This window comes from Cricetulus griseus (assembly GCF_003668045.3).
Source record: "Cricetulus griseus strain 17A/GY chromosome 1 unlocalized genomic scaffold, alternate assembly CriGri-PICRH-1.0 chr1_1, whole genome shotgun sequence".
NCBI lineage: Eukaryota > Metazoa > Chordata > Mammalia > Rodentia > Cricetidae > Cricetulus > Cricetulus griseus.
Genome location: NW_023276807.1, coordinates 199449273 through 199476869, shown reverse-complemented (window position 1 = coordinate 199476869; position 27597 = coordinate 199449273). Strand labels below are relative to the sequence as shown.

The following is a 27597-nucleotide window of genomic DNA, read 5'->3' as shown; positions in this document are numbered from 1 at the left end:
CCAGAAAGCAGCTCCGAGCTCGCCAGCTCCTCGCAGGCCGGGAGAGGGCATCCTGAGGGGCAGCTTCCCTCTCCAGCCGGAGTCTGACATCCCCACTCCCACCCGAGGATGCCTGTCCGCAGTCGCTGAATGTCACTGCTCCCTCTTCCTCCCTATCAGGGTAGACACAACTACTGAGGCATCCTCCACCTCAAAACTGCCGCGGTCGCCCGAGGGTACGAAGCTCGGGAGAAGGACGAAGTTTGGGGCCCACGGCAGCGGGAGGGGGGCGCGTTTGAGAAGACCGCACCTCAGTCCCAGACCTGGCGGACACACTCCCCGCCCCAAAACGGCCCAGGCGTCCCCATCCTCTCGAGGACACCGGCATCCCCGCCCTCCCCCGAGGGCGGTGAGCGGAGCCCCCCGGGGCGGAGGCAGGTACCCCCGGGGCGGAGACTGGGGCGGGCGGGGTCCGGGCTGCGCCCCGGCCGGGCCAGGCGGGCTAGCGGGCGGCGCGGGGGAGCGGGGCTGGGCGGCGCTGCCTCGGGCTCTGTGCGCTGCAGCCCGGAGCCGAGGAGGAGGAGGCGGAGGAGGAGAAGGAGGCGGCGGCGGTGGGTCCCGGGCGGGGGGAGCGCGGCGCTGCGGACCCGGGCGGCTGGCAAAGGACGAGGCGGAGGCTGAGGAAGGCAGCGGGGAGACCCGGGCTGCAGCAACAAAGGGCAGCAAGCGATTGGCCGGGCTGCGGGCGAGGTTAGCTGGGGACCGGGGTGGCCGGAGGCAGCGGCGAATGGTGCACGTGCTTGCAGACACGGGCGAGTGCGGAGCCGGGGGTGCACGCCCGGCGGGTAGGGGGCTTGCACCCCCTCCTCATGGGATGGCGAAGAGGCTGCAGTGAGATCGTTCCGCCTGCACCCGGCCTGGGGCTGGTAGGGTAGGGGGTACCTGGGGGGGGTAGGATGCGAGCCAGGGGGCGGGCGAGTAGTCGCCCGGGACGGGACAGGAGAGAGGGTGGAGGAGGGGGCGGGATGGAACGCTCCGGGCGGCGCGCCCGTCCGCGCGTTCCTCGGCGGGAGCTGGCGACTGAGAACCTCGAATTTTAACTTCGCGTGCCCGCCCGCGCGCGCCCGCCTGCGCCCACCCCTAAATCCTGCGGCCGCCGCCAGCGATCAGCTCTCACACAAACTTTAGCTGCGGGCTAGGGGCTTTGGGGTTGAGTGGGGGAGGGGAGAGGAGAAAAGGCTCCTGATTGGCGTTTCATCTAGCCAATGAGGCCAAGCGCCTCTGCTGCGCCTCGATCCAATCCATTTCTAGAGGTAGAGGGGGCGGGGAGGTGGAAGTAGAGGTGGCACGGTGTCTGTGAGAGAGAAAATGGGCTGGACCAATAGGTGCCCGGAAGAGGCGGGCCCCGCGGCGTGTTGATTGGTACTGGCAGTCGACCCTCCCTCGGGGTGGTGCCGGAGGGGGGGAACGCGGGGTCGAGAGGTGTGTCTATGTGGAGGCGAGATGACCGGCAGGAACTTGCCCCAATGGGGGGCAGAGTGTTTAGTGAGCGGGTGAATGACAGACCTGTAGGCCAACGGCTGGCCTTAAGCGTTCGTGGTCTCGTCCAATGGAACGGCGCCGGGGCGGGGCCGCGGCTCGGGTTTAATGAGACTCCATTGGGCTGTAATCAGTGTCATGTCGGATTCATGTCAACGACAACAACAGGGGGACACAAAATGGCGGCGGCTTAGCTCCTACCCCTGGCGGCGGCGGCAGCGGTGGCGGGGGCGACGGCACCTCCTCCAGGCGTCAGCCGCGGTTTCTTTCTTCAGGCAGCGGCAGCGCCCCCGGCAGGCGCGGTGGTGGTGGCGCGCGGCCAGGTCTGTCACCCACCCGGCGCGTTCCCAGGGGGAGGAGACTGGGCGGGCGGGGGACTGACGGGGGGGTTGCCGGGGACTCGCGACGCCCCTCCCACAGGCCTCTGCGCGAGGGTCACCGCGGGGCCGCCCGGGGTCAGGCTGCCCCTGAGCGTGACGGTAGGGGGCGGGGGAGAGAGGGGAGGAGGTACAGGCTCCGCCCCTGGCCGAGCCTCCGGGGCAAGGGGCGGGGCTCACGAGTGGAGGGCGGGGCAAAGCCGGGGAGGCGGGGCTGAGGAATCGGAAGGAGGGGCTGGGAGGGATTTCTGTGAGTGAGTGAACTGGTAGGGAGGGTGGGTGGGAGGGTCGGACGAGGGCGTAGGCAGTACTGGAGAATGGAAGATGGGGTGGGAAACTGGAGGTGTAGAAGCAGGTGTAGAAGGGGGAGTAGGGAGGGACGAGTTTGGTGTGGGAAAGGGACCCAGGGTTGTGTGAGGGCTGGTGAAGTGCTGCAGACCGGCGAGATTGCAGTTAATAGGGGACGCACTAAGGATGAGTTTGGGTGTGGTGAATGTGGAGCTGAGGGAGCATTGCTGAGTGGGCGTTGGACTGGGGGGCGGGTCTTGGCTCATGAGGCAGGTATAATCGCTGTGATCCGAAAGAAGAATCGGGCTGAATCCCCATGTTGGGATAGGATCGAGGTTTGCTTTCTGTTGGTAAATGAAACATTAAGAAAACGGAAGGATGGGATAGTTAAGTTTGGAGACTTTCTAAAAGATGATGTTAAGGTAGCAGAAAAGACTTCAATGGGGAGGGTATGTGAGAGAGGCTGCTTTTTCTTTTAATTTGCAAAAATGTATTAGTAGCAGATCATCTTATCAGTCAGGTGATTGAGAGGATTAGGGGAAGCCTGCCGCTGTGAAGAAAGTGGGCAGGGCTAGGCAAAAGGTCTGGTTGGGTATAATTTGATGTACTGTGCACTCAGTCTTCATTGAGCCAAGAAGGTGTTTGGAAACTCTCATTTGATAGGCTGGGGTTGCCTCGAATAAACTTGAGCCAAGTTGAAGGTGCGGCAGGAACAGGACATTTGGTAGTTTTGAATTTGGTAGCCCTTTGATTTGGGCAGGGTTTAGGGAGCGATGGGAACTGGCAGGGTAAATGCAGAAGGGCAAAGTAATGACCTATGCACCATGGAGGAGTTTTTAACACCGGTAGGAGAGAGAGAGAGAGAGAGAGAGAGAGAGAGAGAGAGAGAGAGAGAGAGAGAGAGAGAGAGAGATATGTGAGAGTGTGAGAGTAGTAGAAGTTATGAAGAGGTAGTGATAAAGAATTACAAATGTCAGAAATAGGAAAAGTCATGAACCACGCATACACTTGAGGGGAGGTACCAGGGAATTCAAGGTAAAGAGAATTTGCATGCAGAACTGTATGGCCAAGAGGTAGAAGTAGTGAATGGAACTTAGTTGTTCTGGCATAGTGTCAGTTCTTTGTATTCCAATAGTGTACACACACACACACACACACACACACACACACACACACACAAATGTATGCACCCACAGTTTATGCATGTGGTGCATACAAGTGAGCACACATTCAGAGGACAGGGCGGTGTCTTCCACTGTCCCTCACTATCCCTTCCTTTAGCCCTTGCCTTGATATAGGGTCTCTTATTGAAATGGAAGCTGGCCATTTTTGCTAGTTTGGCTGATCTGCCAATGATCGTCTGGAGGCTGCTGGTCTCTACCCTCCTTTGCAGTAATTATAGGCAATCTAAATTATGCTCAGTTTTTTACATAGATGCTGAACTTTGGTCCTAATGGTTTCAGAGCTATACACTCTGAGCCATTTTCTCTGCCCCAATAAATTATGTTTTAGGAAATACATCTTTCCTCTCATACTAGTATACCCTAAATTTTCTGATGTAACTATGAAATAACATTTGATTGCTTCCTTATTATAAATTAATTACACATGCATCAAATTGAATTTGAGCTGTTTTGTTTTGAAGAAGGAGTGGGTCAGGTACTTGTAGCCTCAAGGTCAACTTTGGCTTTTGAGGTAAGCATGGGTAGGTAAGACCCTGTGTTTAAATAAGCAAATCAATAAATAAGGAAGGAAAGTTTTAACTTGAGGGATTTAGATGACATGGTCAGCTGCACTTTTGCCTTTTGGCTGTATCTGGGCCTCTGGGTGTATGCTTGGTGATTATATTTCTTTTAATGGCTAATGGACTACTTGTGAATACAGGTGGAAGCTGTCAGAGGTAAGACACGTGAATGAAAAGTAAATAGGGTGGGTGGAGGAAGTTTGACAAGTTATTATTATTTGGTTTTTTGAGACAGGGTTTCTCTGTGTAACAGTTCTGGCTGTCCTGGAACTGGCTCTGTAGACCAGGCTGGTCTCAAATTTACAGAGGTCCTCCTTCCTCTGCCTCCCAAGTACTGGGATTAAAGGCTTGTACCACCACTGGCTTGACAAGTTTTGTTTTTTGGGTTTTTTTTTTTTTTTTTCTTTCCCCCCGAGACAGGGGTTCTCTGTGTAGCTTTGGAGGCTGTCCTGGCACTCCCTCTGGAGACCAGGCTGGCCTCGAACTCACAGAAATCCGACTGCTTCTGCCTCCCGAGTGCTGGGATTAAAGGCATGCGCCACCAATGACTGGCAACAAGTTTTTTTTTTAATGTGCTTCAGAAACTTTGTTTTTTTAATGTTTATTTTTTGTGCGTGACTGTGAGTGTCTAGGAGTGTATGTGTATATGTGGATGTGTCCAGGCTCACACACTCTTGTACTGCTGCAACTTTTGGGGAGGTTGGTTTTCTTCACCATGCGAGTTCCAGGGCATTCAAACTCAGGTCATCAGTTATGCAAACAAGTACCTTCACCTGCTGAACCTTTTCACCACCCTTTCCTTGGACATTTCATTTCCCTGTTAGAAAACATTTCACCAAGGGTTTGACTTGCAGTTTTTAATCTAGTTCTGTTTGATTTCTACATGCATAGGCACAGCTGCATTTGTATCTAGAGAAGGCAATTGGTTAGGGAAAGTAGGAATGCTTGCTTGGGTCATAGTGATTTGGCTTGTAGAATAGTAAAAGCGTGCATAGAAATAGGGCAGAGGGACATAATTTTCATATCCTCTATTCCATTGTTGCTGAATAATGTAGTTGTTTCTGGCTTGGGGCAATAGTGAACAGAGTTGCTTGGAGCATCCCTACACATGGCACGTGGTGTACATGTGTTTAAGTTTACTCCCAAGAGTGGAGTTGTGCTCTATAGGCAGGGCAATATATATGAACACTCCATTGCTTCTCTGTCCTTTCTGATTCCCAGTCTTGTTAGCGTTTGTTTTATTTTATTTTGGTTTTTGAGACAGGGTTTCTCTGTGTAACAGCTCTAGCTGTCCTGGAACTCTATTTGTAGACAGGCTGACCTCGAGCTCACAGAGATCTGCTTGCCAATGCTGGATTAAAGACGTGCACCACCAATGCCAGGCCAGTTCAGCTTTTTAAAATTTTAGGGAATCTAAATTTTGAGCAGTAAGCAGGTTGAACAGCCTTTCATGTATTAGTGTTTGGCTTTCCTCATTTGTAAAGTTCCCATTCTATCCCCTCTTACTTTGGAACTAAGTCTTTTAACTAAGTCTTTACTGCTTAGAAGTTTTGTTTTGTTTTGTTTTTTAATGTTATTCTTTAACACTTTGTTTACATTTATTTATTTTGTGTGTGCATGTGGGGGTATATGCATGCCTGTGGGTTCGTGCACCATGATTCATGTGTGGAGGTCAAAGGACAACTTTTGGGAGTCAGTTCTTTCCTTCCACAATATAGGTCCCTGGGATGGAACTCAATTCAAGCCTAGCAGGTTTGATGGCAAGTACCTTTACCCTTTGCCACCACATTGACCTGGAAGTTCTTTATTTATGGTGAATACAAGTCCTTTGTCCTGTGTGTATGTCCTAAATACCTTTTCTATCATATGGCTTTCCTTTTCACTCTTTTGGTTTTTCGAGACAGGGTTTCTCTGTGTAGCTTTGGATCCTATCCTGGCACTTGCTCTGGAGACCAGGCTGGCCTCGAATTCACAGAGATCCGCCTGCCTCTGCCTCCCGAGTGCTGGGATTAAAGGTGTGCGCCACCAGCGCCCAGCCCTTTTCACTCTTTATGTTGTATTTCAATGAACTGAAGTTCTTAATTTTATTGGAGTCAGATTTATTGGTCTTAATGGGTAGTGCCTTTTATGTCTTATTTTAAGGACTGTTCCCCATCCCGAGGTCAAATGTTGTTCTTCTGTGGGGTATTATGTCCTGAAAGCTCTACTGACTTTGTAAGATGTGTAACTGTGAGTAAAACACTCTTCCTGACCCTAGCCTTGCCACTGCAAATCTCTGCTTGCTTTTCTTCACGTTTTTCTGTCCTCTGTCTTGAATTTTTACTGTCTGCAGCTAGAGCTCAGGGCCAGGTGCTGCCTTCTCCAGTCTTTTAGGAGAAATGGTCATATACACAGAAGTGCAGCCAGATTAGATTTTACAGGCCTCCAGCTGACTGTATTACCCTTACCCCTTTTTACGAGCTAGCATTTTATTGTGCTCCTGCTATGGGTTTGCCACTGGCTTTGCTTCTTTCATATCTGTTATCTCAGTGATTCCTCTTAATAGTTCTGTAAAACAGGCTTGTATTCTCATTTTTACACATGAGAACCTGAGACATAAATTGATTTACTAACATGCCTACTATCCCACAGTTTAGGTAGCTAGCAAAGTAGAAACTGGATTGCAAACTCTAACACTTCGTTTTAATTTTTTTTTTTTTTTTTTGAGACAGGGTTTCACTCCATAGACCAGGCTGGCCTTGAACTCAGAAATCTGCCTGCCTATGTTCCCACCTATCTAAAGGTGTGTGCCACCATATCCCACTTCTAGTACACTTCTTATTAAGTCACATTAACTTGTTGAATAAGATTTCTGAAGCCTCTTTGTAAAAACTTTATAACCAAAGAGAAGTCCTTCCTTTCCTTGTTCTGTATTTTATTTGATTTGGGTATTGGTGAGTATCTGTCTCAGAGCCTCTTCCATGCCAGGTAAGAATTCTGTCACTGAGTTGTACACCCTCAGTCCCAAGCAATTTAGACGATTGTACCATCATGCCTGATTCCCAACTTCCATGTCTCTTGGTGTAACATCCTAATTAAGACACATGGAGCTATAAATTGTGAACTTGGATAAAGTGAATCTTTTAACCAGTAGTCTTTATGTGGATCATGGATGAGTTAGATACAGGCATACTGATCCCAGTTTCAGAAGCTGAGGCAGGAGGATCCAAGTATGCTCCAGGTGGGTATATACCACCATGCCTGGCATGTGTTCACTTTCAAAAGTAGATTTATAATTTTCTTGACATTTGTTTCTTGTTTTATTTATTTAATTTTTTGAGACATGGTTTCATGGTGTACCCTTTACTGGCCTGGGATTCAGAGAGATGTCTGCCTTTGCCACCTAAGTGCTGGGGGAGAGGGTGTACATGTATTACCATGGCCAGGTATTTATTTTACTTTTAAAAATTTATTTATTTCTGCCAGGCAATGGTGACACTTGCCTTTAATCCTAGCACTTAGGAGGCAGGCAGATCTCAGTGAGTTCAAGGCCAGCGTGGTCTACAAAGCGAGTTCCAGGACAGCCAGGGATATACAGAGAAACCCTGTCTTGAATACAAAGAAACAAACAAAAACTTGCAGCCCCCCCATCTCCCCCCCATCCCCCACCCCCCCACCCCACCCCCCACCCGTCCCCCGTCCCCCCCTCCCCGCACGCGTGCGTGTGTGTGTGTGTGTGTGTGTGTGTGTGTGTGTGTGTGTGTGTGTGTGTGTGTCAGTGTCATGCTTGTGGAAATCTGTTCTCTCCTATGGTATGGATTCTGGGGATCAAATTTTGGTGACAAGCACCCTTACCTCCTGAGCTGTTTTGCAGATCCAATATTCTTTAGTTTTAAAGGTACCCTCATTTGTTATCTAGGTATAGGGTGTCTGTCCTCAAGGAACTAGCCCAGTGTCCTGCCTTTTCAGAACAACCCTTTTCTTTTACTGTGTGTTTGCATGTGTGTGAATGCATATATGTTTATAATTGGGGAGGCCTGGAGTTGACAGTGGGTGTGGTGTTCTCTGATATCACCCTCTACCTTATATTGAGACTTGGTCTCTTAATTGAATGCAGAGGGTTCACTGTTTTGGCTAGTCTCATTGATGGCTGGGCCACTGCTTCTACCTATCTTATATGTAGATTCTGGGGCATGGGACAAGTACTATACCTGATTTTCTCAGCCTCAAGATTCATATTTAAAATTCAGATTATTTCCTTTTTTAGATATAGGATCTCACGTATCTCAGGCTGGCCTTGAACTGATCCTCCTGCCTTCCACCTCCCCAATGCTGGGATTATAGCCTTGCATAACACCCAGCAAATTATTTCTTAATATTTTGTTCCTTGTTATTAAAAACTGAATAAAGCTGACTTGCAATTAGAGAGAAACTTTGGATTGAATAGAAAAATGTAAATGCTAGAAACACTCTAAATGTATTTGATTATTTTTTAAGTGGGATGCTTAGTTATCATAATTACTAATCAGTGCTGTCTTCAAAGGCCTGCTTGACTGGTGATGACTTTTCATCTTGCCTCAAATCCTCCCTTTTACAAGGGATCAGATTTCCTGTGATGTTCCTAACAGTGTGATTAAATTTTAGAGACTGAAACTATTGAGCACTTAAATGCAGGAATGACTGTGCAAACCTAATTCATGGCTTCAACCAGGAGATTTGGGACCTGTCCCTACTAATTTATGATGATGATGTTGAAACTAATCTTTGCTAGGGATTATGGAAGCCATAATAGTTTATTGATGGTTCAGTTATTGTTTGTTGAAGCAGATTTACACAATTATAGTTTAATGACATAACAAGGGTATTGTCAACTAGGAGAGCATGACATGAAAACTTAAACTTACAATTCATATAATATGTATTAGTTGAAATGATAATTTTCATGGTGATTTAGCCTCTTAGAAATCCTTGGAAAACATTATTAGCTTATGAATTGAAAACTGTATGTTAATGAATAGTGGGAAAGAACTTAGTATTCCTCTAAAAAGATTGGGAATTAGAATTCAGCCGGCTAGCATGCAGTGAGTGCCTGCTTTTGGACTTGCTGTTGCCTTAGACTCTTAAATTTCATCTAAACTAGATGGATGTTTGGAGGGATGAAACACTGCCTACTTTGGTTTCTTTGTCACTCCTCCATTGTAGTGGGTGGATGTTGCCAAAATGATTCAGGTGTTTTGATAGGTCACACTCAGATGCCACTGCCTCACTTAGTCACAGCTAAGTTTCTCTTTCTCCTCTTGTCTCCCCCGCCCCCTGTTTATTTTGTTTTTGCTGTGTATGTAGCTCAACTGTATTCAACCTGAGATCATCTTGATTACCTACATAAGGATCCCAGTTCCTTATGTAGTTCAGGCTGGCTTTGAACTTGAGGTAGTCTTGTCTCAGTCTCCCAAATGCTGGGATTATAGGTGTCAGCCACCACACCATGAATTCAGGGTCAACCTGGACTTCCTCAACAGCCTAGGCTATAGTGTCAGACCCTGTTTCAAAAAACCAAACCAAACAAATAAACCTCAAACAGGCATTGCATCCCTCTTTTGATCCTGTTGTAGCCCCAGAAAGTAGAACATGTGAGGATGAGTCAAGTATGAGTCTTGCCTGGTCCTGTGGTAGTTTGAATGAGAATGGATCCCATAGGCTCATGTTTGAATGTGTGGTTCCCAGTTGGTGGAACTATTTGGGAAGGATTAAGAGGTGTGGCTTTATTGGAGGTAGTGTGTCACTGGGGACAGGATTAAAAAGCCCACCTTATGTTAGCTCTCTGCCTACTGTTGGCTGATAAAGATGTAAAATTTAGTGACTGCTTCAGTGCTGTGCTTTCCACCATGATGGCCATGGACTCTAACCCTCTACAGCCATGAGCCCCAAATTAAATGCTTGCTTTTTCACCCCCACCCTCCAGCTTTTTTTTTTTTTTTTTTTTTTTTTGTGGGTAGGGCAAAATTTCACTATGTAGTTCGGGCTGTCCTGGAACTCTATGTAGACCAGGCTGCCTTCAAACTTACAGAGTTTGCCTCTGCCTCCCAAGGCTGGGAGTAAAGACATGCGCCACTATGGCTTAAATGCTTTCTTATATAAATTGCCTAGGTAATGGTGTTTTAATCATAACAATTAAAAAATAACTAAGACAGCTCCTTAGCATAATATAAAGTGGACATGAATTTCAAAGTGGGTAGAAAGCTGAAAGTATCCAGCCACACAAATATGTGGGATTTGTTGGGGTGTTGGGTGTTGATTGCACTGATCCATGAAGGATTTGACTTGGCTGGTGTCTAAGTTCTGTATTGTTTATTTTATACTTATTTTTCTTTTGAGACAGGCTTGGAATTTTCTGTCTTTCTGGTTCCCTGGACTCTGGGATTGAGCATAGGCATTCGGCACTGTGTCAGGCTCTCAGCATTATCTTTCCAGGCTCAACTGAAGCATCCTGCATGGGAGGGCGTTCCACCTTGGGATCCAGCAATTAGACTTCAAATTCATGTAGCCAAGGATGATTTTGAACTTTTGATTTTCCTGTCTCTGGGTGCTGGGGATACAGGTTTGTGCTATCAAGGGTGGCTTTATGTAGTGCTGGGAATTAAACCCAGGGCTTCATGCATTCTAGGCAAACAACTCTACCAAAGGAGCTACATTTCCCAGTCCCTAGTTCTTTTTAGTTTTTTTGGGTGTTTCCTTCCTTCCTTCCTTCCTTCCTTCCTTCCTTCCTTCCTTCCTTTCTCTCTCTCTCTTTCTCTCTTTCTCTTTCTTTCTTTCTTTCTTTCTTTCTTTCTTTCTTTCTTTCTTTCTTTCTTTCTTTCTTTCTTTTTCTTTTGATACAGGGTGTCATTATTGTCCTGGAACTCACAGTGTTGACTGGGCTGGCCTTGAATTCACAAGAGATCCTCTTGCCTCTGCCTCTCAAGTGCTGGTGTTAGAATCCATATAATTCATGTTATTGTCGTTTTTGAGGTAAGGTCTCTATCTGTGTCAACCTGAAACTCATTGTGTAGCCCAGGCTGGCATTGAACTCTTGTTAAGTGCTAGGATTATGGATGTTAGCTACCATTCTGGTGATGCATATTTTATTTTTAGTTTTTTTTTTTTTTTTTTTTTTTTTTAGGCAGGGTTTCTCTTTGTGTAGGCCTGGCTGTCCTGGAACTCATTCTGCCTCCTGAGTACTAAAATTAAAGGCACGCACTACCACCGCCCATCTAGTTTTGTAAGAATGTAGTTACAGGCTATATGATCCTTTGTGTCTAGCTTCTTTTACAGTATAATGTGTTTCAGTATTCATCCATATTGTAGTAGTATTACGTATCTGTTCTTAATTTTTCTTCTTTGTGGTTGAATAATCATGGAACTATTTTACCACATCTTATCTGTTCTGTTCTAAATGGATGTTTGGGCTGTTTGTACCTTTGGGTATTGAGAACAGTGCTGTTAAGAACATGTGTTTGTATTTGTTGTATCAGTTTTTTCAGGGCTCTAGTATGAAGTGGACATATAAGATCATGGTAATTCTGTTTAGCTTTTTTTTTTTTTTTTTTTTTTTTTTTTCTCAGTTTTGCTTTTTGAGGACTTCCCAAGCAGTACTTTGTTACTTAGTTTACCTTTGTTGATTTTTTTTTTTTTCCGAGACAGGGTTTCTCTGTAGCTTTGGAGCCTATCCAGCGCACCTTTGTTGATTCTTAGGTGGTTATGTTTTGGCTCTATTTTGCCTTTACCATGGCACTTGCCATTAAGACTGGGCATAGGAGCTGGGCGTTGGTGGTGCACGCCTTTAATCCCAGCACTCGGGAGGCAGAGGCAGGAGGATTTCTGTGAGTTCGAGACCATCCTGGTCTACAAGAGCTAGTTCCAGGACAGCCTCTAAAACCACAGAGAAACCCTGTCTCGAAAAATAAAAAAAAAGAGACTGGGCGTAGGGCAGGGATTCGGTGTCACTAGTATTCATTGTTCTTTGACTAGTATCATAACCTCATCTCCCAGTTTACATGTATGGGACTCAAGCAGATTTTTTTAGGTGTCCAGCATCTCCATGTGCGTGATGTTTGATGTCAGACAGTAAGTAGATGGTTGTAAACCAAGGTTATTATTTTAAACTATTGTATCACTTAGGTGTGGTGGGTGGTAATGGAGGATAGAAGTCAAGGTTTCTTCCTTTAGCAGCTTGTGTTGTGAAAGATATCGTTAGCATTAGATGGTGCTCACTCAGTTTATACAATAGTCTTTGAAAGAAAAAATTCTGGGGCTTATAAAAGTAAGAGAGCTAAAAATAGCAAGTCAAACCCAAGAATAAACTCTGTTATAAACCTTTTGTTTTTCTACCACTGTTTTTTTTGGCACATCTGTAATCTCATGGCTCAAATGTTGTGACACTTAATAAAACAGCACAGTCATTACTGCCTGCTTAGAGGAGGTCTCTCATGATACTTCGGATGGGGATATTTGGACTCTCCTTATGCTGCCTTTTATATTTCTGACTAGTATTGATGTTTATGTAATGCCAGTGAGACTTAGAGCTCAGTCCAAGCATTTCCTTAGATCTGTGTAGAATGGCTTGTAATGAATGCTGTAAATAGGGTTATAAACTGCAAAATACAACCATGTAATTTGCTGATTTTTTTTTTTTTTTTGCTAAAGATAAAATGCTTTATAACCATAGAAAATAGAAGGATTTAATTTGATGTGGCATGAGTCTTCTGAATTTAGGATTACTTACTACCTTTTGTTAGCCTTTTAAGTTTTTAAATAGAAAAAAGGGAAGAGAATAATTAATTTAGGGTTTTGGATGTGACTGAATGTCCTGTCCATGTTCAGCAAGTCCTAGGACTCTGCAAAAGAGAAGTGGTATGGATAATTTTGAGTGTGTGTGTATTTTATGTGGCTTTTTAAAATAAATTGTGCATTTTTCCTATAGATTTGTTTATCTAGTTAGATACTGCTTAGACCAAAATAAAATTGGTTTTCAGTGTATTCTCTTAGTTGTACCAATTTAGGGTGAGACCAGTGGGGTGTCAGAAACAAATCAACCCCAGATTAAAAACTTTGCAGTGGATAATGTACACAGTAGAAGATATGCACATATTTAGTGGAGGACTGGTGATGGGTGAGAGGATATATATATATATTTAAACACTTGATTCAGCTTGTAGCAGAGAGCCACTTAGTAGCATCTGCTTTTGCCTAATTAACTCTGTTGGTTAATGTCAGATCAGAGTTTGAGATTAAATTGAAGAGAGGGGTTTGCTGGGGGAGGAGAGGATGCCCTAAGGTAGTCTGATTATTTTTGTGTAAAACTAGGATACAGGTATTTACGATTCCTTTTTCTCTCTTGGTCTTTGAAGTGAAAATGATCACCTTGCCCTAAACTGAGCCTTTGTGGAACTGATGTATCTTTCTGTTCAGTAAAGCTGTCACTCATATCTTGGTAGCCCATAACCACAGTAACTTACAAGTGTGTAAGTGCTTTGGGACAAATAGTGATTGCTGCCTGGGAAAAGCTAGTACTGACATTCAGAGGAAGAGGAATCTTTACTTGTTGAATTGTGTGTACCCTAATGCTCTCACCTCTATCTAAAATGTTACATTTGCCGGTCATGTATATTTGTTTCATGATCGGATTCTTTATTATTATTATTTCTTTTTTTGGTCTTTCGAGACAGGGTTTCTCTGTATTGTTCTGGAACTCACAGAGATCCACCTGCCTCTGCCTCCCGAGTGCTGGGATTAAAGGTGTGCGCCGCCACCAACGCCTGGCTCGGATTCTTTATTTTTTCTTCCTTTTTGGTTTTTTGAGACAATGTTTCTCTGGGTAGCCCTAGTTGTTTCTGGAACTCTCTCTGTAGACCAGGCTGGCCTGAACTCACAGAGAGCTGCCTGCCTCTGCCTCTAGAGTGCTGGTAGGATTCTTACCTATCTAGTGTTAGATTGGTGACTTGCTCACTGGGGCAGTGACTTGGAGATGAGCAGGGCCTGTGAGCATTCATGATTCCGTACTTAAAATTTTGTTTTCTTTACTCTTGTTTGTGTTGTGTGTGCCACAGAACACTTTCCTGGGTAAGAGGACAACCTTCGAGGTCCAGCTGGTTTTCTCCTTCTGTGAGCCTCCAGGATGGAACTCAAGCCTGGTGGCCAGTGCCTGCCATCTGCTGAGCCCTCTCACCTGCCCACAATGTAATCAATGTAATGCAGATAATCTGTGAAAAAAAAAATTGGAGAAGAGTCAGTTAAAAAAAAAAAAAGGGAAATGTGCCTGGGTGGTGGTGGCACATGCCTTTAGTCCCAACATTTGGGAGGCAGAGGCAAATGATCTCAGTGAGTTTGAGGCCAGCCTGGTCTACAGGGTGAGTTCTAGGATGGTTACACAGAGAAATCCTGTCTCAAAACAAAACAAAACAAAAACCCCAAAACAACAGCCGCGTGCTTCTTTAAGCACTTTCCCAGGGTTTTTGTTTCTTACCTTGGATTGGGTATTTGTAAGTATCCTTCAGTGGTTTGAGTCGAGTGACCATGTCACTAAATGCTACTGGTAGCTCACTGAAGCTGTTGTTGGAGAGGGGTTTTGTGTGAGCATTGAGAGCTGACTTAAGGGATATCCTTATGCCCAAATAAACATTTCCTTCCTTTCTTCCTTTTTCTTTGTGCATTCATGGGTATGTGTGCATATTTGCCCGAAGACCTGGACAATCTTTATTTTTTTGTCATGGACTGTTAAAACATTTGGAGTTCCAATTCTGGTATTTTCCCCTATTTTATTATATTTTTTTAGATGTAAAATGTCAGTCTTGCTGAGATGTGTTGGTAATGGATATGGATAGTATTTTGGTTGTGGGTATTGATTATGGTAAAAGCTTGTCAGGAATGTGTATTACATGAGAAATAGATTTTGCTTTACTGAATGCTCTTTTATTTATGTATATAATCTGCCTAAAAGCAACTTTGTGTTGCTGGATATTCTGTGACATCTTCTCATCTCAGGTGTGTTTGTAGTGATTCCTCCTGAAGAAATGATGGAACATGAAATCATCACTTCTCCAAACCATTTAACTTTGGGAAGATGTGTTTCTTGCTGTACACATTCAGACAAGGGATGCTTCTTGCTTTCCATGTGGCTGTGCATGGATAGTAAGTCATTTATCCCCAAGCACAGCACTCCAGGTCTAATGTGGAGCAATGGGATTTATGTAATGGCACAAGCAGATGATAGAGTCAAGATTCAAGCAGATTAGAAGATAGCCCAGATCAACTTTGGATTCCAGTATTTAGAAAGCCCAGGGTGCTGGTGCATGCCTATAGACTAAGCCTGTGGGAAGCTGAGGCAGAAGGGTCACAGTGAGTCCCAGGTTAGTTTGAATTACATAGTGAGTATCAATCTAGCTAGGGCTAGCAAGACCAAAAAGAAATATACAAGAACAGCAAAAAGCCAGCACTTCAGCTTCTCTAAGGAAGGCCGAAAAGGTTTGGTTTGACAACATCTATGAAAAAAGATCTGGGCATTTGTTTGCCTTTGTGCTCAGCTTGGCCAGCATGTTAAGGGAGGAGTTCCTGTCATTTTGGGTTGCACTTTTAACTGAATAACCCTAGACTATGGGCTTTTAAGGTGGACATTAGCAGAAGTAGTAAGCAGTCATCAAGCAGCTGTGCTTAGGGATCTAGGATATGTAAAGGGTGAAGGGACTAGGATGACAGGGAGAGCTTGGAAGTAGAGGGGAAGTTGGGGGGGTGGATTGGTTGTGGGTTTTGTTTTTTTTTTATTTTTAAATCAACTCTTTTTTTTTTCCCCCTCGTTTTATTTTTTATATGCATTGCTGTTTTGCCTGCATGTCTGTTTGAGCGTGAAGGATCCCCTGGAATTACAGTTAACAGACAGTTGTGAGCTGCCATGTGGGTGCTGGGAATTGAACCCTGATTCTTTGGAAGAGCAACCAGTGCTCTTAACTGCAAACCATCTTTCCAGCCTCATGTTGGTAGTGTTTTTTAGAAGATACTTATTTTCAAATATTTGAAGGCCAGTCATATTGAAGAAATGTTCCTGAGGAACTGAAATCCCAGGGAGGTGGAGGCTTGCTCCTGTGAGCAAGAAATTATTATGTTTGCTGTTGCCTCCAAAGGCAAAGGTTCTTCAACCCTTTTACTGGGCAACTGAAAGTTGGTCTGGATGACCTAAGGTCTCATCAGCTCTGCGTTTCTAAGAAGGGAAACAGGGAACTGACTTACTGATCTACAGAGAACCCCTTTTCAGGCTGTTGGCTCAGGAGTTGAGTGAGCCAGTTCTGCAGTAACGCCAAGGTCTTTGTGTGTAAATGTTATATTGTTCAGTGTCTATCTAAAGAATTTGAAAATTCTGTTGCTTGGTATATACATCTAAATCAACAACAATAAAACTTTAATTAATTTTGTGTTTCATAAGACCTTGTTCAAAGTCTGTAGACACTGAATTTAGTAGACATATATTAAGCAGGTAGTTCTCTGTCCTGAATGTTAAGTGCCATACATAGGCAATGGATCCTGAGCAATCCTGGAGGCGATGTCTAATTATCCCCCCTTATCTATGGCTTCTGTTATCAGCAGTTAACAGTATTTCGTGGAAAACTGGAGAAATGAACAGTATCTTGTCTTTGTAACTTTTAAAATAAGCCTTTATTATAGTATATAGTTAGGGTTTTTTAATTGTTGTTAATGTATATTGTGGCTGATTTGTAAATTAAAGCTTATTGTTGGTACGTAGGTACAGGGGGAAAATACTACACAGTAATTGTATATATCAGGTGCAGTATCGCTGTTCCAGGCCTTCATTTGGGGACTTGGAACTTATCCCCATGGGTCAGTGGGAACACTGTACATGTGCAGCCTGTAGGGAAGTGACCGGTCACCTTCACTTTGTACTTCTCCACTAGGCTGTAATAGAGCTGAGATGCAGAATCTGCATCTTTGCAAAGGCAGAACTAGCTGGAGCACTTGGCTGTGCCACATGAGACCAGGGCTGCCCGGGATACCTAAATAATGGCCCCTGAGCTGTAGAGTGCTGTTGATTGGTATAGCCTTGAGCCTTTTACATTTAGAATTGTGCTGACAATTACATGATGTATTTTTTGGTGGTTGTTTGTTTGAACAAGAAGACAGTTTTACGTAGCTAAGACTTGCCTTCCTGCCACCTCTTCTCAAATGCTAGGATCCCAGGCTTGTGCCATCACATCACACCTAGCAAAATGATATTATGGTGGACACACTGTCATCTGGATAGAACACGTAAAGATGAAGATGTTACCTGAGAGCAGTAGGTCTACCCCAGTTCCCAAGCAGTATTGTACTCAATACCAGATTGGAGAAGATTGGAGAGCAGAAGTCTGTGGGAGCACTGCTGCCCTGGCCAGATGGAGTCAGATTTGTAGGGATTTTCTTCCTGTTGAGGTTGGAATGAGCTGGAACAGGTGTTAAGATAACTAGAACACTGCATTATTTAAAGGTGAAGGGTCATGTTACTGCATTAGTTTCAGTTTGCTAACTGTAATAGAAGGTGTCACACACAGATGCTATGTAGAGCAGAGCACCAGAGTGTCTTGATTCCATCCAAATGGCTAGGCTGGACATTTTCTTATGAGTGAGTCTTGGGGAATACCTTATCTAGCTCAATTCAAGATTACTGTACTTTTTTTAAGCTTTTGTTTCTTTTGAGACAGTTTCACTATGTGGCTGGCTCTTGGCTGGCTGGGGACATCTGTGTAGATCAGGCTGCCTTCAGACTCAGCGATTTGCCTGCCTCTGCTTTCCTGGTGCTGCAATCAAAGGCAGACACTATCATTCCAGGCTTGTATACAGCTTTTTTGATATTTATATCTGTGATTTACCTTAGACTACTTTCACTTGGTTATTAATTTTGGTAACAGGACCACATTTATTTTGTGCGTTGAGGGATGAGGGGCAACACATACCACAGCATATGTATAGAGGTCAGAGGACAGCGGAGACTGAGGTCTTTCCTTTCACCTTGTGGGTCCCAGGGATTGAACTCAGGTGTCAGGAGTGCTGGGGCAAGTGGTGCATGTAGATTGTGACTAGTATCTGGTTGGACGGCATCCTCCCTGTGGCTGTGTTGCACAGTACCTGCCTGCCACTGTGTTCATTTTGCACCTGAAAAAAATTATTTTTAGAAGTTCCATATTAAGAGCCTTTTCTCTCCCTTTTTATCCTTTAAGGTCTTGATTTCCTAAAGATGTCTTTCACTTGAAGAGTGCAATCTTTCCCACTGGTGAACTCAGACAACTGTCAACATTGCCTGGCTGTCCTCATCTCTTAAGGATGGTTGTCCCTAAGATGTTGCTTGACATGGGCTGGGATCCTCTGCCTGTTTGTTGAATTGTGACTTTCAAATGTGCAGGTTGTGTTAAGTACAAGAAGAACCTCTATGGGTAACGTCTGTGTTGGAGAAGCCATTTGTCAACCATGGTAAAACTTGCAAACCCACTTTACACAGAGTGGATTCTTGAAGCGGTGCAGAAAATCAAAAAGCAAAAGCAACGGCCCTCGGAAGAGAGAATCTGCCATGCGGTCAGCACGTCTCACGGCTTGGATAAAAAAACAGTTTCTGAACAGCTGGAACTCAGTGTTCAGGATGGCTCAGTTCTCAAAGTCACCAACAAAGGCCTTGCTTCATATAAGGACCCAGACAATCCTGGGCGTTTTTCATCAGTTAAACCAGGCACTTTCCCCAAGTCAACGAAGGGGTCAAAAGGACCATGTAACGATCTACGCAATGTGGATTGGAACAGACTTTTAAAGAGAGCAATTGAAGGCCTTGAGGAGCCCAATGGCTCCTCCTTGAAGAACATCGAGAAATATCTCAGAAATCAGAGTGATCTCACGGGCACCACCAACCACCCATCCTTTCAGCAGAGGCTGCGACTAGGGGCTAAGCGCGCCGTGAACAATGGGAGGTTACTGAAGGACGGACCACAGTACAGGGTCAATTATGGGAGCTCAGATGGCAAAGGGGTGTCCCAGTATCCCAGTGCGTTTCCATCTTCACTTCCGCCTGTTAGCCTTCTGCCCCATGAGAAAGACCAGGTGAGTGAAACCTGAAGTATTCATGATTTGGGGATACCGATGTTTTTAACTTATACTTTTGTTTAGGTTCTATGCATGTATGCTTCATGTGGACAAGTGGCTCTCAACCTTGGGGTCGTGACCCCTTTGACAAACCTCTATCTCCAAAAATATTTATGTTACAGTTCATAACATTAGCACAATTACAGTTAAGAAGTAGCAGCAAAAATAACTACTGTTGGAGGGGGTGGTCACCACAACCTTAGGAACTGTGTTAAAGGGTCACAGTGTTTAGGAAGGTTGAGAACCTCTGCTGTGGATGAAAGTTCTGAATGGAGATGGAGATTAGTTGTTTTTTTTTGTTTTTTTTGTTTTTTGCCTCAAAGCTGGCTTTTATATTTTATATTAGGATGTTTCATGGCACAGTTTTTTAAAAGTAATTTTATGTCATATTGAGGGCTTCCTCAGTAATTTAGAGTTAACATAATACTCATGTGACTTGTTTTATGCTGTAATTGCTAGATAAACTTTAATCCACCTTTTTCAAGCCTAAGAAAGGAAATTGTGGGGTTTTCCTTTTCTTATTTGTAGAGAAGAAAAGCCTCCATACTTTTAATATTGATAATCTTTGGATTTTGAGAGTTGTTTTATTATGTGACCTAAATTCCTATTGTTTCAGTTTATTGTCAAGTGACCATTTATTGTCAAGTGGTCATTGGGTGTAGGTGAATGTTTATTTTATCTTGTTTGGTGTCTTAAACATTTTTTTTTTTTTTTGTTGTTTTGTTTTGTTTTTTTTCGAGACAGGGTTTCTCTGTGTAGCTTTGGAGGCTATCCTGGCACTTGCTCTGGAGACCAGGTGGCCTCGAACTCACAGAAATCTGTCTGCCTCTCTGAGTGCTGGGATTAAAGGTGTGCGCCACCACCACCCGGCTATTAAACATTTTTTAAAATTGCATTTATCTATTTGTTTGTATATGTGTGCATGCATGCCTACAAGCCACAGTGCACATGTATAGGTCTGGGGACAATTGCAGGAATCAATTTTCTTCTTCCACCATGTAGATCCTGGAGATCAAACTCAGGTTGGTAGGGGTGGTAGCAAGCACCTCTACTCACTGAGCCATCTCGATGGCACAAGGCTTTGTGTTATTTTTATAGCAAGTACATGGCAGAGTGCTGTTACTGCTGAGATTTTTAAGCCTTCAGTTGGATATGATTTTCTTGGTTTTATTTCAAATGTACTGAATTAATCTCCCAAAGTCAAACTAAAGTAGAATGGCAGATTGTTTGTAAATCAAGCTTTCCAGTTTTTGCATTCCTTTATTGTGTTTTGGTTAAGTACAATCATTGGTAACAGTTGATTTTACATTTAAAAACATTAACCATTGTTAATAGGAGGCATTGGTGCCTGTAAACTTCATATTGAGAAAGGGTTGAAACCCAGATGTTAAGGCTCTGTGGGAAGATATCTGCCTGCCTGCCATCACAAGGCCCCGGATTCTGTCTCGGCTCCTAGGGACTCAAATATTAGAAAAGGTGGTTTGCTTCTGGTCTTTGGGTACAAAGAACCCATGACATGACCCCCATTCCCTTTTGTGCTTAGCTGGTAAGGGGGCCTAGCTTTGGAAGCTGAGCAAGACTGGGTCTTTGCACAGGTATCTGAAGTCTAGAATGGATTTCTTAACCATACTTTTACTTTTTTTTGGTCTTCTACAACATTTATTTATCCATTGATGATGGTTGTGCTAGTATCAAAAAATGAAGTAAACTATGAATTTTTCTTTCCAATAACTTTCTTTTAAAAAATTACAGAAAAACAACTTATTTAAATTCCTGAATACAGCCATTTAGGCACCTCTGTTTCTCCTTAAAACATTTAAAAAATTTATTATTATTATGTTTATTTAGAGATAATACTATTTAGAGACACTAGGTAGCTTTGGCTGTTCTGGAACTGTATATGTAGATCAGACTGGCCTGAAACAGAGACTTGCCTGTTTTTGCTTCTGAGTGCTGAGGTTAAAGATGTGAACCACTGCTGGATGTGAGCCAAAAAGTCCAGCTCTTTCAATATTTTAATAAAAGCATATACATATATGAACACATATCTCATAACATTCCTTAGAGTCATTTCTTCATAAGATTGGTTACTTCTGTTTTTTATCCTTAGCCATGGCAAAGTTTATAATTATCAGGCACATGGGTCTAAGTTCAGGCACCGTGGCCATTGTAGTATCTTCATGAATAGTTATATCCTGGAGGCATTTTTCCTTGTGCTGGAAGACTCAGGACAGATGCTCCATAGCACCTCTCCTCTGCAACCTTGCTCACCATTTCTTGCTAACCTTATCATTTTTCTTTAGACATCAACTGTACAGAGCTATTTTTAGTCTAAAGGAAAATTTCATGTTTGAAAGTGTCTAGGATTGAGAACAGAGTAGTTTATTGCTTAGCATGCAATTGCAGCTGCTCTTTCTATGATGTAGATCTTTAAATTGTCCAGTTAGCATCATTGTTTAACAAGGAGAGCTGAGAAAATGTGCTCCAGATATTTGTTAGGTAGGAGCTCATTATGTGTGTAGCTCAGACTGTCTTGGAACTCACTGGCTAGCACAGAGAAGCTCCAAGTGTTTTTGTTTTTGTTTTTGTTTTTTTCTTTTGACACTGTACTGTCCTGGCTAGCCTAGAACACTGTGTAGATCAGGCTGGCCTTGAACTTGTAGAGATCTGCCTGCTTCTGCCTCCTGAGTCTTGGGATTAAAGGTGTGTGGTACCACCACCTGGCTTTCTTTCTTTTTTTTTTTAATACTGAATGTCTTCCTCTGTTGCTCTCCATTGTAATTTCTGAGACAGAATCTCTCCCTTGATCTAGAGCTCACTGATTTGGCTGCATGGGCTGCCCAGAGAGCTTCAGGGATCCTCCTTTCTTCACTGTCTCAGAGCTAGGACTACAGATTTTTATCCTCTGCTCCCAGCCTTGTACATTGAGTCTTGGGAATCTGAACTCACATCCTTGTGTTTGTGTGGTGTGAGTACTTTACCCACTAAATTTTGTAAAATACCTATCCCCAATTTTGTAAAATACCAAGATATTGTTTCATTCGGTTGCCTTGGCTGGCTTTGAATTTTTGATCCTCCTGTCTTAGCCTCCCTAATAGCTGGAATTTCAGGTATGTCGCCCTGCTTGACAGAATTCAGGATATGAATGGAAACTGTTCCAAGATGGTGCAATCTTTACTATAGTTTGTTGAAATAATGTCTTTCAAAGAAGCTATTATTGTGATTTCTTTTGTGTAGTTGAATGTCATTGTAAAAGAAAAAAATAAAAATAACAGCTAGTGTTTTATATGTGTAAAAGCTGGCCTCTTCCAAGTAGTTCACACTTACCTGTTGACTCATAGTTACTGGGAAGGAGGTAGATTATTGTCCTACTTTTGCAGATGAAAAACTGAAGTGCAAAACTTAAGCAATTTGTCCAAGGTCAGTAAGGCAGGCCAAGCTGATATTCCATCCTGATAACTTGAGTCCAGAGCTCATTTGTTCTGGATAGTGCCCTCCCTAGTCAGCACTGGGGCTGCTCATGAGCAGAAGTCTCTCTTACAGCTCTGCAGTCCGTCAGAAGCAGTTTCCTCCCAACAAGTAGATTCCCAGGGTTTGAAATTTGGTAGTTATGATGAGCTTATTTTTTCCCAAGCAGGTACAATTTATAATATTATTAGCAAACTTGCAATGCAGTGGGAAAGTAGTAAATCTGTGCCTCATTAGATTTAACATCATCATCACTCCTGTGCATTACTGCTGGGAGGAGCACAATAGAAGTTAAAATAGAAGGACTCCTCCCTGGAATGTAATTGTAGGACTTCTGATAGTCTAGAATTCAAATTGGGTATTACCATTCTCACTTCTTAACATGAAATGCTTTGTATTTGTTTAAGAAGCTTTCTCGGGTGAGGTGATATGGAAATGAATTAAACTACTGCAGATAAAACTTTATCTTTGACTCAGCCAGGGAACTCCTAAAGGATAGTATTAATGTTTCTCATTAAAAGTGGTAAAGCTCAATTAGGTCAGATTATGAGGACTTTAGAAAGTCAAATAGTCTAAGAGAGTCTTCAGTTATCACACTTTGTAGCAGTAAGATTCCATTTGCACATATGAGCTTTAGCATTTTTATAAAATCAGTTTAGTCCAGTTTTAAGCAGACTCCTTAGTATTTCACTTTATTGAGACTAGAGTCCTAAATTTATTAAATGTCAAATCTTGGTATGTTTCTGGTGCATTGTAAAGTAGGGGTGCTCCAAATAATGCTTTTGAATTTTTTCAGTAGGGGAAATGAAAGAATTATTAGGAGTTTTAGGAAAACTGAAGGTAGTTGCATGAGCATTGAGATTGTTGATAGGAAAAGTTTTTATAAAGGAACACTGGGTTGTAGAGACAAACATTATTGTGATGGTCTTAGTAGTTCAGCTTATTTGTTCCTGCCTTCTCTTTTTATTTTCATTATTTTTAAGACAGAGTTTCCTTATCTGGTATAGGGTAGTCTCAACTATGTAGTCCAGGATGGCTAAATTCTCCTGCCTCAGCCTCCCAAGTGCTAAGATTATCCTCATGTACTGTCATTCTCCCATCCCCCACCCCCACAGATGTTTTTGGGGAGCTCTTGGAAGGGTAATATTTATTTTTTTATTTTTTATTTTTTATTTTTTCGAGACAGGGTTTCTCTAGCTTTGGAGCCTATCCTGGTACTCACTTTGTAGACCAGGCTGGCCTCGAACTCCCAGAGATCCGCCTGCCTCTACCTCCTAAGCGCTGGGATTAAAGGCGTGCGCCACCAAAAGCCCGGCACAGGGCAGTGTTTATTAGTGTGAAGGATTACTATGCAGAGACACATTTGCAGACCATAAATGAGAGGATTGCCCCTTTTTAGATTTTCTTTGCTGTTTTCTCTTCTGTAGTCTTCTTATCCCTGTCCTACAGTAGACTCTCTTCATCTTGTCTCTGGGACTTTTCCAGTTGGTACTTTGTGAAGGATCTTTCACTAGTCTATATTGTTCCATGATACAGCAGGCTTCCAGAAGCATCTGAGCCCTGGGGGAAGTGTTTGTAGTGTAAAGTAACTCTTATCTTTTTTTCTAACCTGCCTAGTTGCAGAGTCCCAGTGTCCTCTTCTGTTGACTTTAGAGTTACTGTCCTTTGTAGGGAAGACTTCTTATTCTCAAAGAGTATTTAGCAATATGTATTCAATTGAATGTTGGATCAAGCCTTAAATGTTATAAAATATGGTCTTCAAAATTCTCTCAATTTTGACATTGGCATGGATAAGAGTTGGTTTTAGAATGACGAAACCTGTTACAGTGTGAAAGATCAGGTGGATCAAATGCTCACAGTTCCAAGGTCAGGGAAGGAAGCTTGTGGTTCATGTTGTTCCTGTAATTAAGCTTCAGACGTTCTTTCAGAAGAGCCCAGTGCTCCAGGGCTGCCTTTGCGAGCAGGTAGTACCAGTCCTGGCTCTGTGGAGAGAGCTCTTGGCCTGTCTCCAACTCGTCAGTCAGGTCAAGTGGAAGATGAAATGAGTGACTGGCTCTTTCTGTTGCACTTGAAGCATGACAGAGTATTCTACTTTCAGGCTGTTATCAAGATAGAACTTGTCTAGGCTTCTCATGAAGTAGGCTTCAGTAGAGGAGCAGCATCATGGCAGACTATTTGATTGTTAAGGGCGTGCTTAAACATTCTTTGTAACTCTTTAGATCTTAGCTGTATTTGATGCTTTTGATACCTTCCCCACAACACTAATCCCATCCTGAATGAGCACCGGCCTTGGGGAATTTATGCATGTATTCTCTGTACCTACATGACTTAAAACAGCTGGTGTGTGTGTGTGTGTGTGTGTGTGTGTGTGTTGCTGGGAATAGAATGTAAGACCTTATGCTCATTAGGCAAATACTCCACTATTAAGCCATGTTCTTACTCTGTGATACTTTAAGTACCAAGAAAGTCAGTATTTTTAGCTTTGAAGTTATTTAATAGTTAGTGTTGCTTGCTGGTTTATTCTGATTTTATCTTGAATGGCAAAGATTTTATTTTTGTTTTCTCTTCAGACTTTAACAGATGATATAGTTTAAATGTTCTCAAAATGGAAATCTGTTCTTTTTTATCCTTGTATGTCATCCACAACATAGAGGAGATGTGATTATTCTATCATTGAAGTGATGATTTTGATTGTAACATTCAGGATTTTGTTGTTTCTATACTTCATTTTCTTGGCCTTGGACATTAAAGTACAGTAAATTTGGTAAAATCATTTTTTCCAGTCACACCAAGATTTACAATCTGAATCTTCTCAGTACTTTCATCTCTCCTGTCTATTAATGTTTCACATAAACAGCAATTAGCTTACCAAATTAGAGTTAGCAAATGAGTCAGCCATGTAATTTGCTGATGACATTTTGTTAGCAGGGCCATGAGGAAAGTGTGTTTTTATTTGCATGTGGGTGCTCTTGCTGCTTTCAGGTGGTGACAGGAAGTTAGTATGCATGTGTTAGAGGAAGAGGGACTTCGATAATTCTCAGGTTTGGACCACTTTGCTGAGAAGTTGCCAGAAGTGGAAAACTGCATTTTATTATTATTATTTTTTTTAAATAAAACATCATAATTAGTGGACTACAATGTAGTGCACAATGTACATTTTTATTTTGTTTATGAAAGGTTATGTTTTTAAAAATCTGTGGAACGAGACAGATGGGAAGTAGTAGAATAAATGATGCTAGATTAAACTGAGGCTGGTCTCCACAAAGGTGCAGAGTAAACCCTAATCAGTGCTCGGAGGGAATCCAGGAAGGATTTGTGTTAATTTGACAAGTGGGTTTAAAATTCTTCAGCCACTATTTTTCAGAAACCAGCTTTGTTCATACATCCTTTTTCTAATTTGCTCCACTTTTGATCCTTGATAAACCAGCTGCAATATTGTTTCATTAACAAACTTGACTGGTTAACAGATGTTTGTTTTGGCTTGATTGTGTCCTCGCTATTAAAAACAGCATAAGCACTCATAGAAACCATGCTGGGCTTTTTCCTGTCTAGCTAGACCGGCAGTTCAAAAGAGCAACTTAATTTCATTTACAAGTTCAGTTTTTATTCGTTGGTGTTATTCTGGTAGGCCTGCAACATTGTAGCTCATCAGGGAGCATTGCAGACCTCATCAAGGAGGTCTGTTGTTTGTCCTCCTTGCTTCCCTTCTGTTAAGCATTGTTCAGGTTTAGCATGCAGGAAAAAAAGTGATTGCAGAAGAGATGATTGAGACATCATAGACTTCCACATTTCAGAGGAAGGAGTGGGTTCAGTCTGGCGAATGGAGATAATTTCTTCCACCTTCTTTGATGTCAGAAAGCTGCCATATGGAGTGCAGTGAGGCCTATGAGAAGGAGGTGAGCCTGGGTCTGGGCTGCCTGTGATGTTCTCAGTGATGTGGGCTGGGAGCCAGAGGCACTGTGGTTTCGGTGGTAGTTTCTGATGTAACCAGTCCTGCTTTTTGTTCAGTTTCCTGCCATGCTTATGACCCTCTCCAGTCATAAATAGAATGAAGTTCAAAAGAAGAGTGCAGAGATTATATGGACCAAGACAAGCAACAGAGAATAATATACAAACTAAACCCAGTAACAATGTCATCAAAGATGATTCTTTCTTGATGTTTGACCTGTTTCTATACTATTTTAATGTTTTATATTTCTCTTATAACAAACCCAGATTCTAGCTGTTGAGTTTGAATTGTGAGTAAAACTGCAGCCTGTGGAAGTGTGGATGCTGTCTGAAGAACACCAGCTGGTCATTGCATCCCTGTTGTTGTCCTTAGCAGAAATGCTTTGGAAATCACAAATGTTGCCAGTTGAAGACTACCAACTATTTAGTTATCAGCCTATCAGTGTGTTTTCTAGAGCTGATAAAAGCAGTGATCTTTCCATCTGATGAGCTCTGACCTCCCGAAACCTTTCAGCTTATCTCATTTTCCACCGGCTACTGAAATACAACATGATACCAATAATTACATCCCCCCAAAGCATTTATGCCAACTTATAAAATCACCTCTGTATTGGAAAATTGTGTAGTATCTTGATTTCAATTTAGCATGGTATGTTGGTTAGCAATAAATCTTGCTAATGTATGAATACAAGCCTGCAGGCAGCTTGGAGAACACTGATCAGGTGCAAATTGGATGTATTTTGCAGCCATTTCAAAATTTTAGGGCAAAATGAAATAAATAGTTATGACTGAATGCACCACTTTTTAGGTTTTTCTTTCTTTTCTTTCTTAAGATTTTATTTTATTTATTATGAATACAGTCTATACAGTCTTCTGCCTGTATGCCAGCAGAGGACACCGGATCTCATTCAAGGTGGTTGTGAGCCACCATGTGGTTGCTGGGAATTGAACTCAGGACCTTTGGAAGAACAGTCAGCGTTCTTAACCACTGAGCCATCTCTCCAGCCCTTTTTCTTTTTTTTTAATATTCGTGTGTATCCTTTGAAAAAATTCCCAGTCCTCTTGAAGCCCATTATTTGTGTGTGGGACCAAATAAATTTCCTACCTAGTCTATGACATTCAATGAAA

The 27597-nt window shown here is 42.9% G+C and overlaps 1 protein-coding gene across 6 annotated transcripts in view; it reads left to right on the top strand.

The window, feature by feature from the left end:
- The first annotated feature begins 598 nt into the window (after nt 1-598).
- The window catches only part of Kat6b (lysine acetyltransferase 6B), a 165873-nt gene continuing 138874 nt past the window's right edge, over nt 599-27597 (top strand). For 4 of the 6 annotated variants that reach the window (XM_035452258.1, XM_027387515.2, XM_027387514.2 and 1 more), the window contains exons 1-2: nt 599-729; nt 18144-19011. In XM_035452258.1, coding sequence (XP_035308149.1) covers nt 18391-19011 — 621 coding nt within the window. In that variant the 5' untranslated portion in view covers nt 599-729; nt 18144-18390. Of the gene's footprint in view, nt 730-1494; nt 1842-2316; nt 2534-18143; nt 19012-27597 lie in introns of those variants that run through there. The other 2 variants (XM_027387511.2, XM_027387512.2) reach the window with 2 other exon arrangements.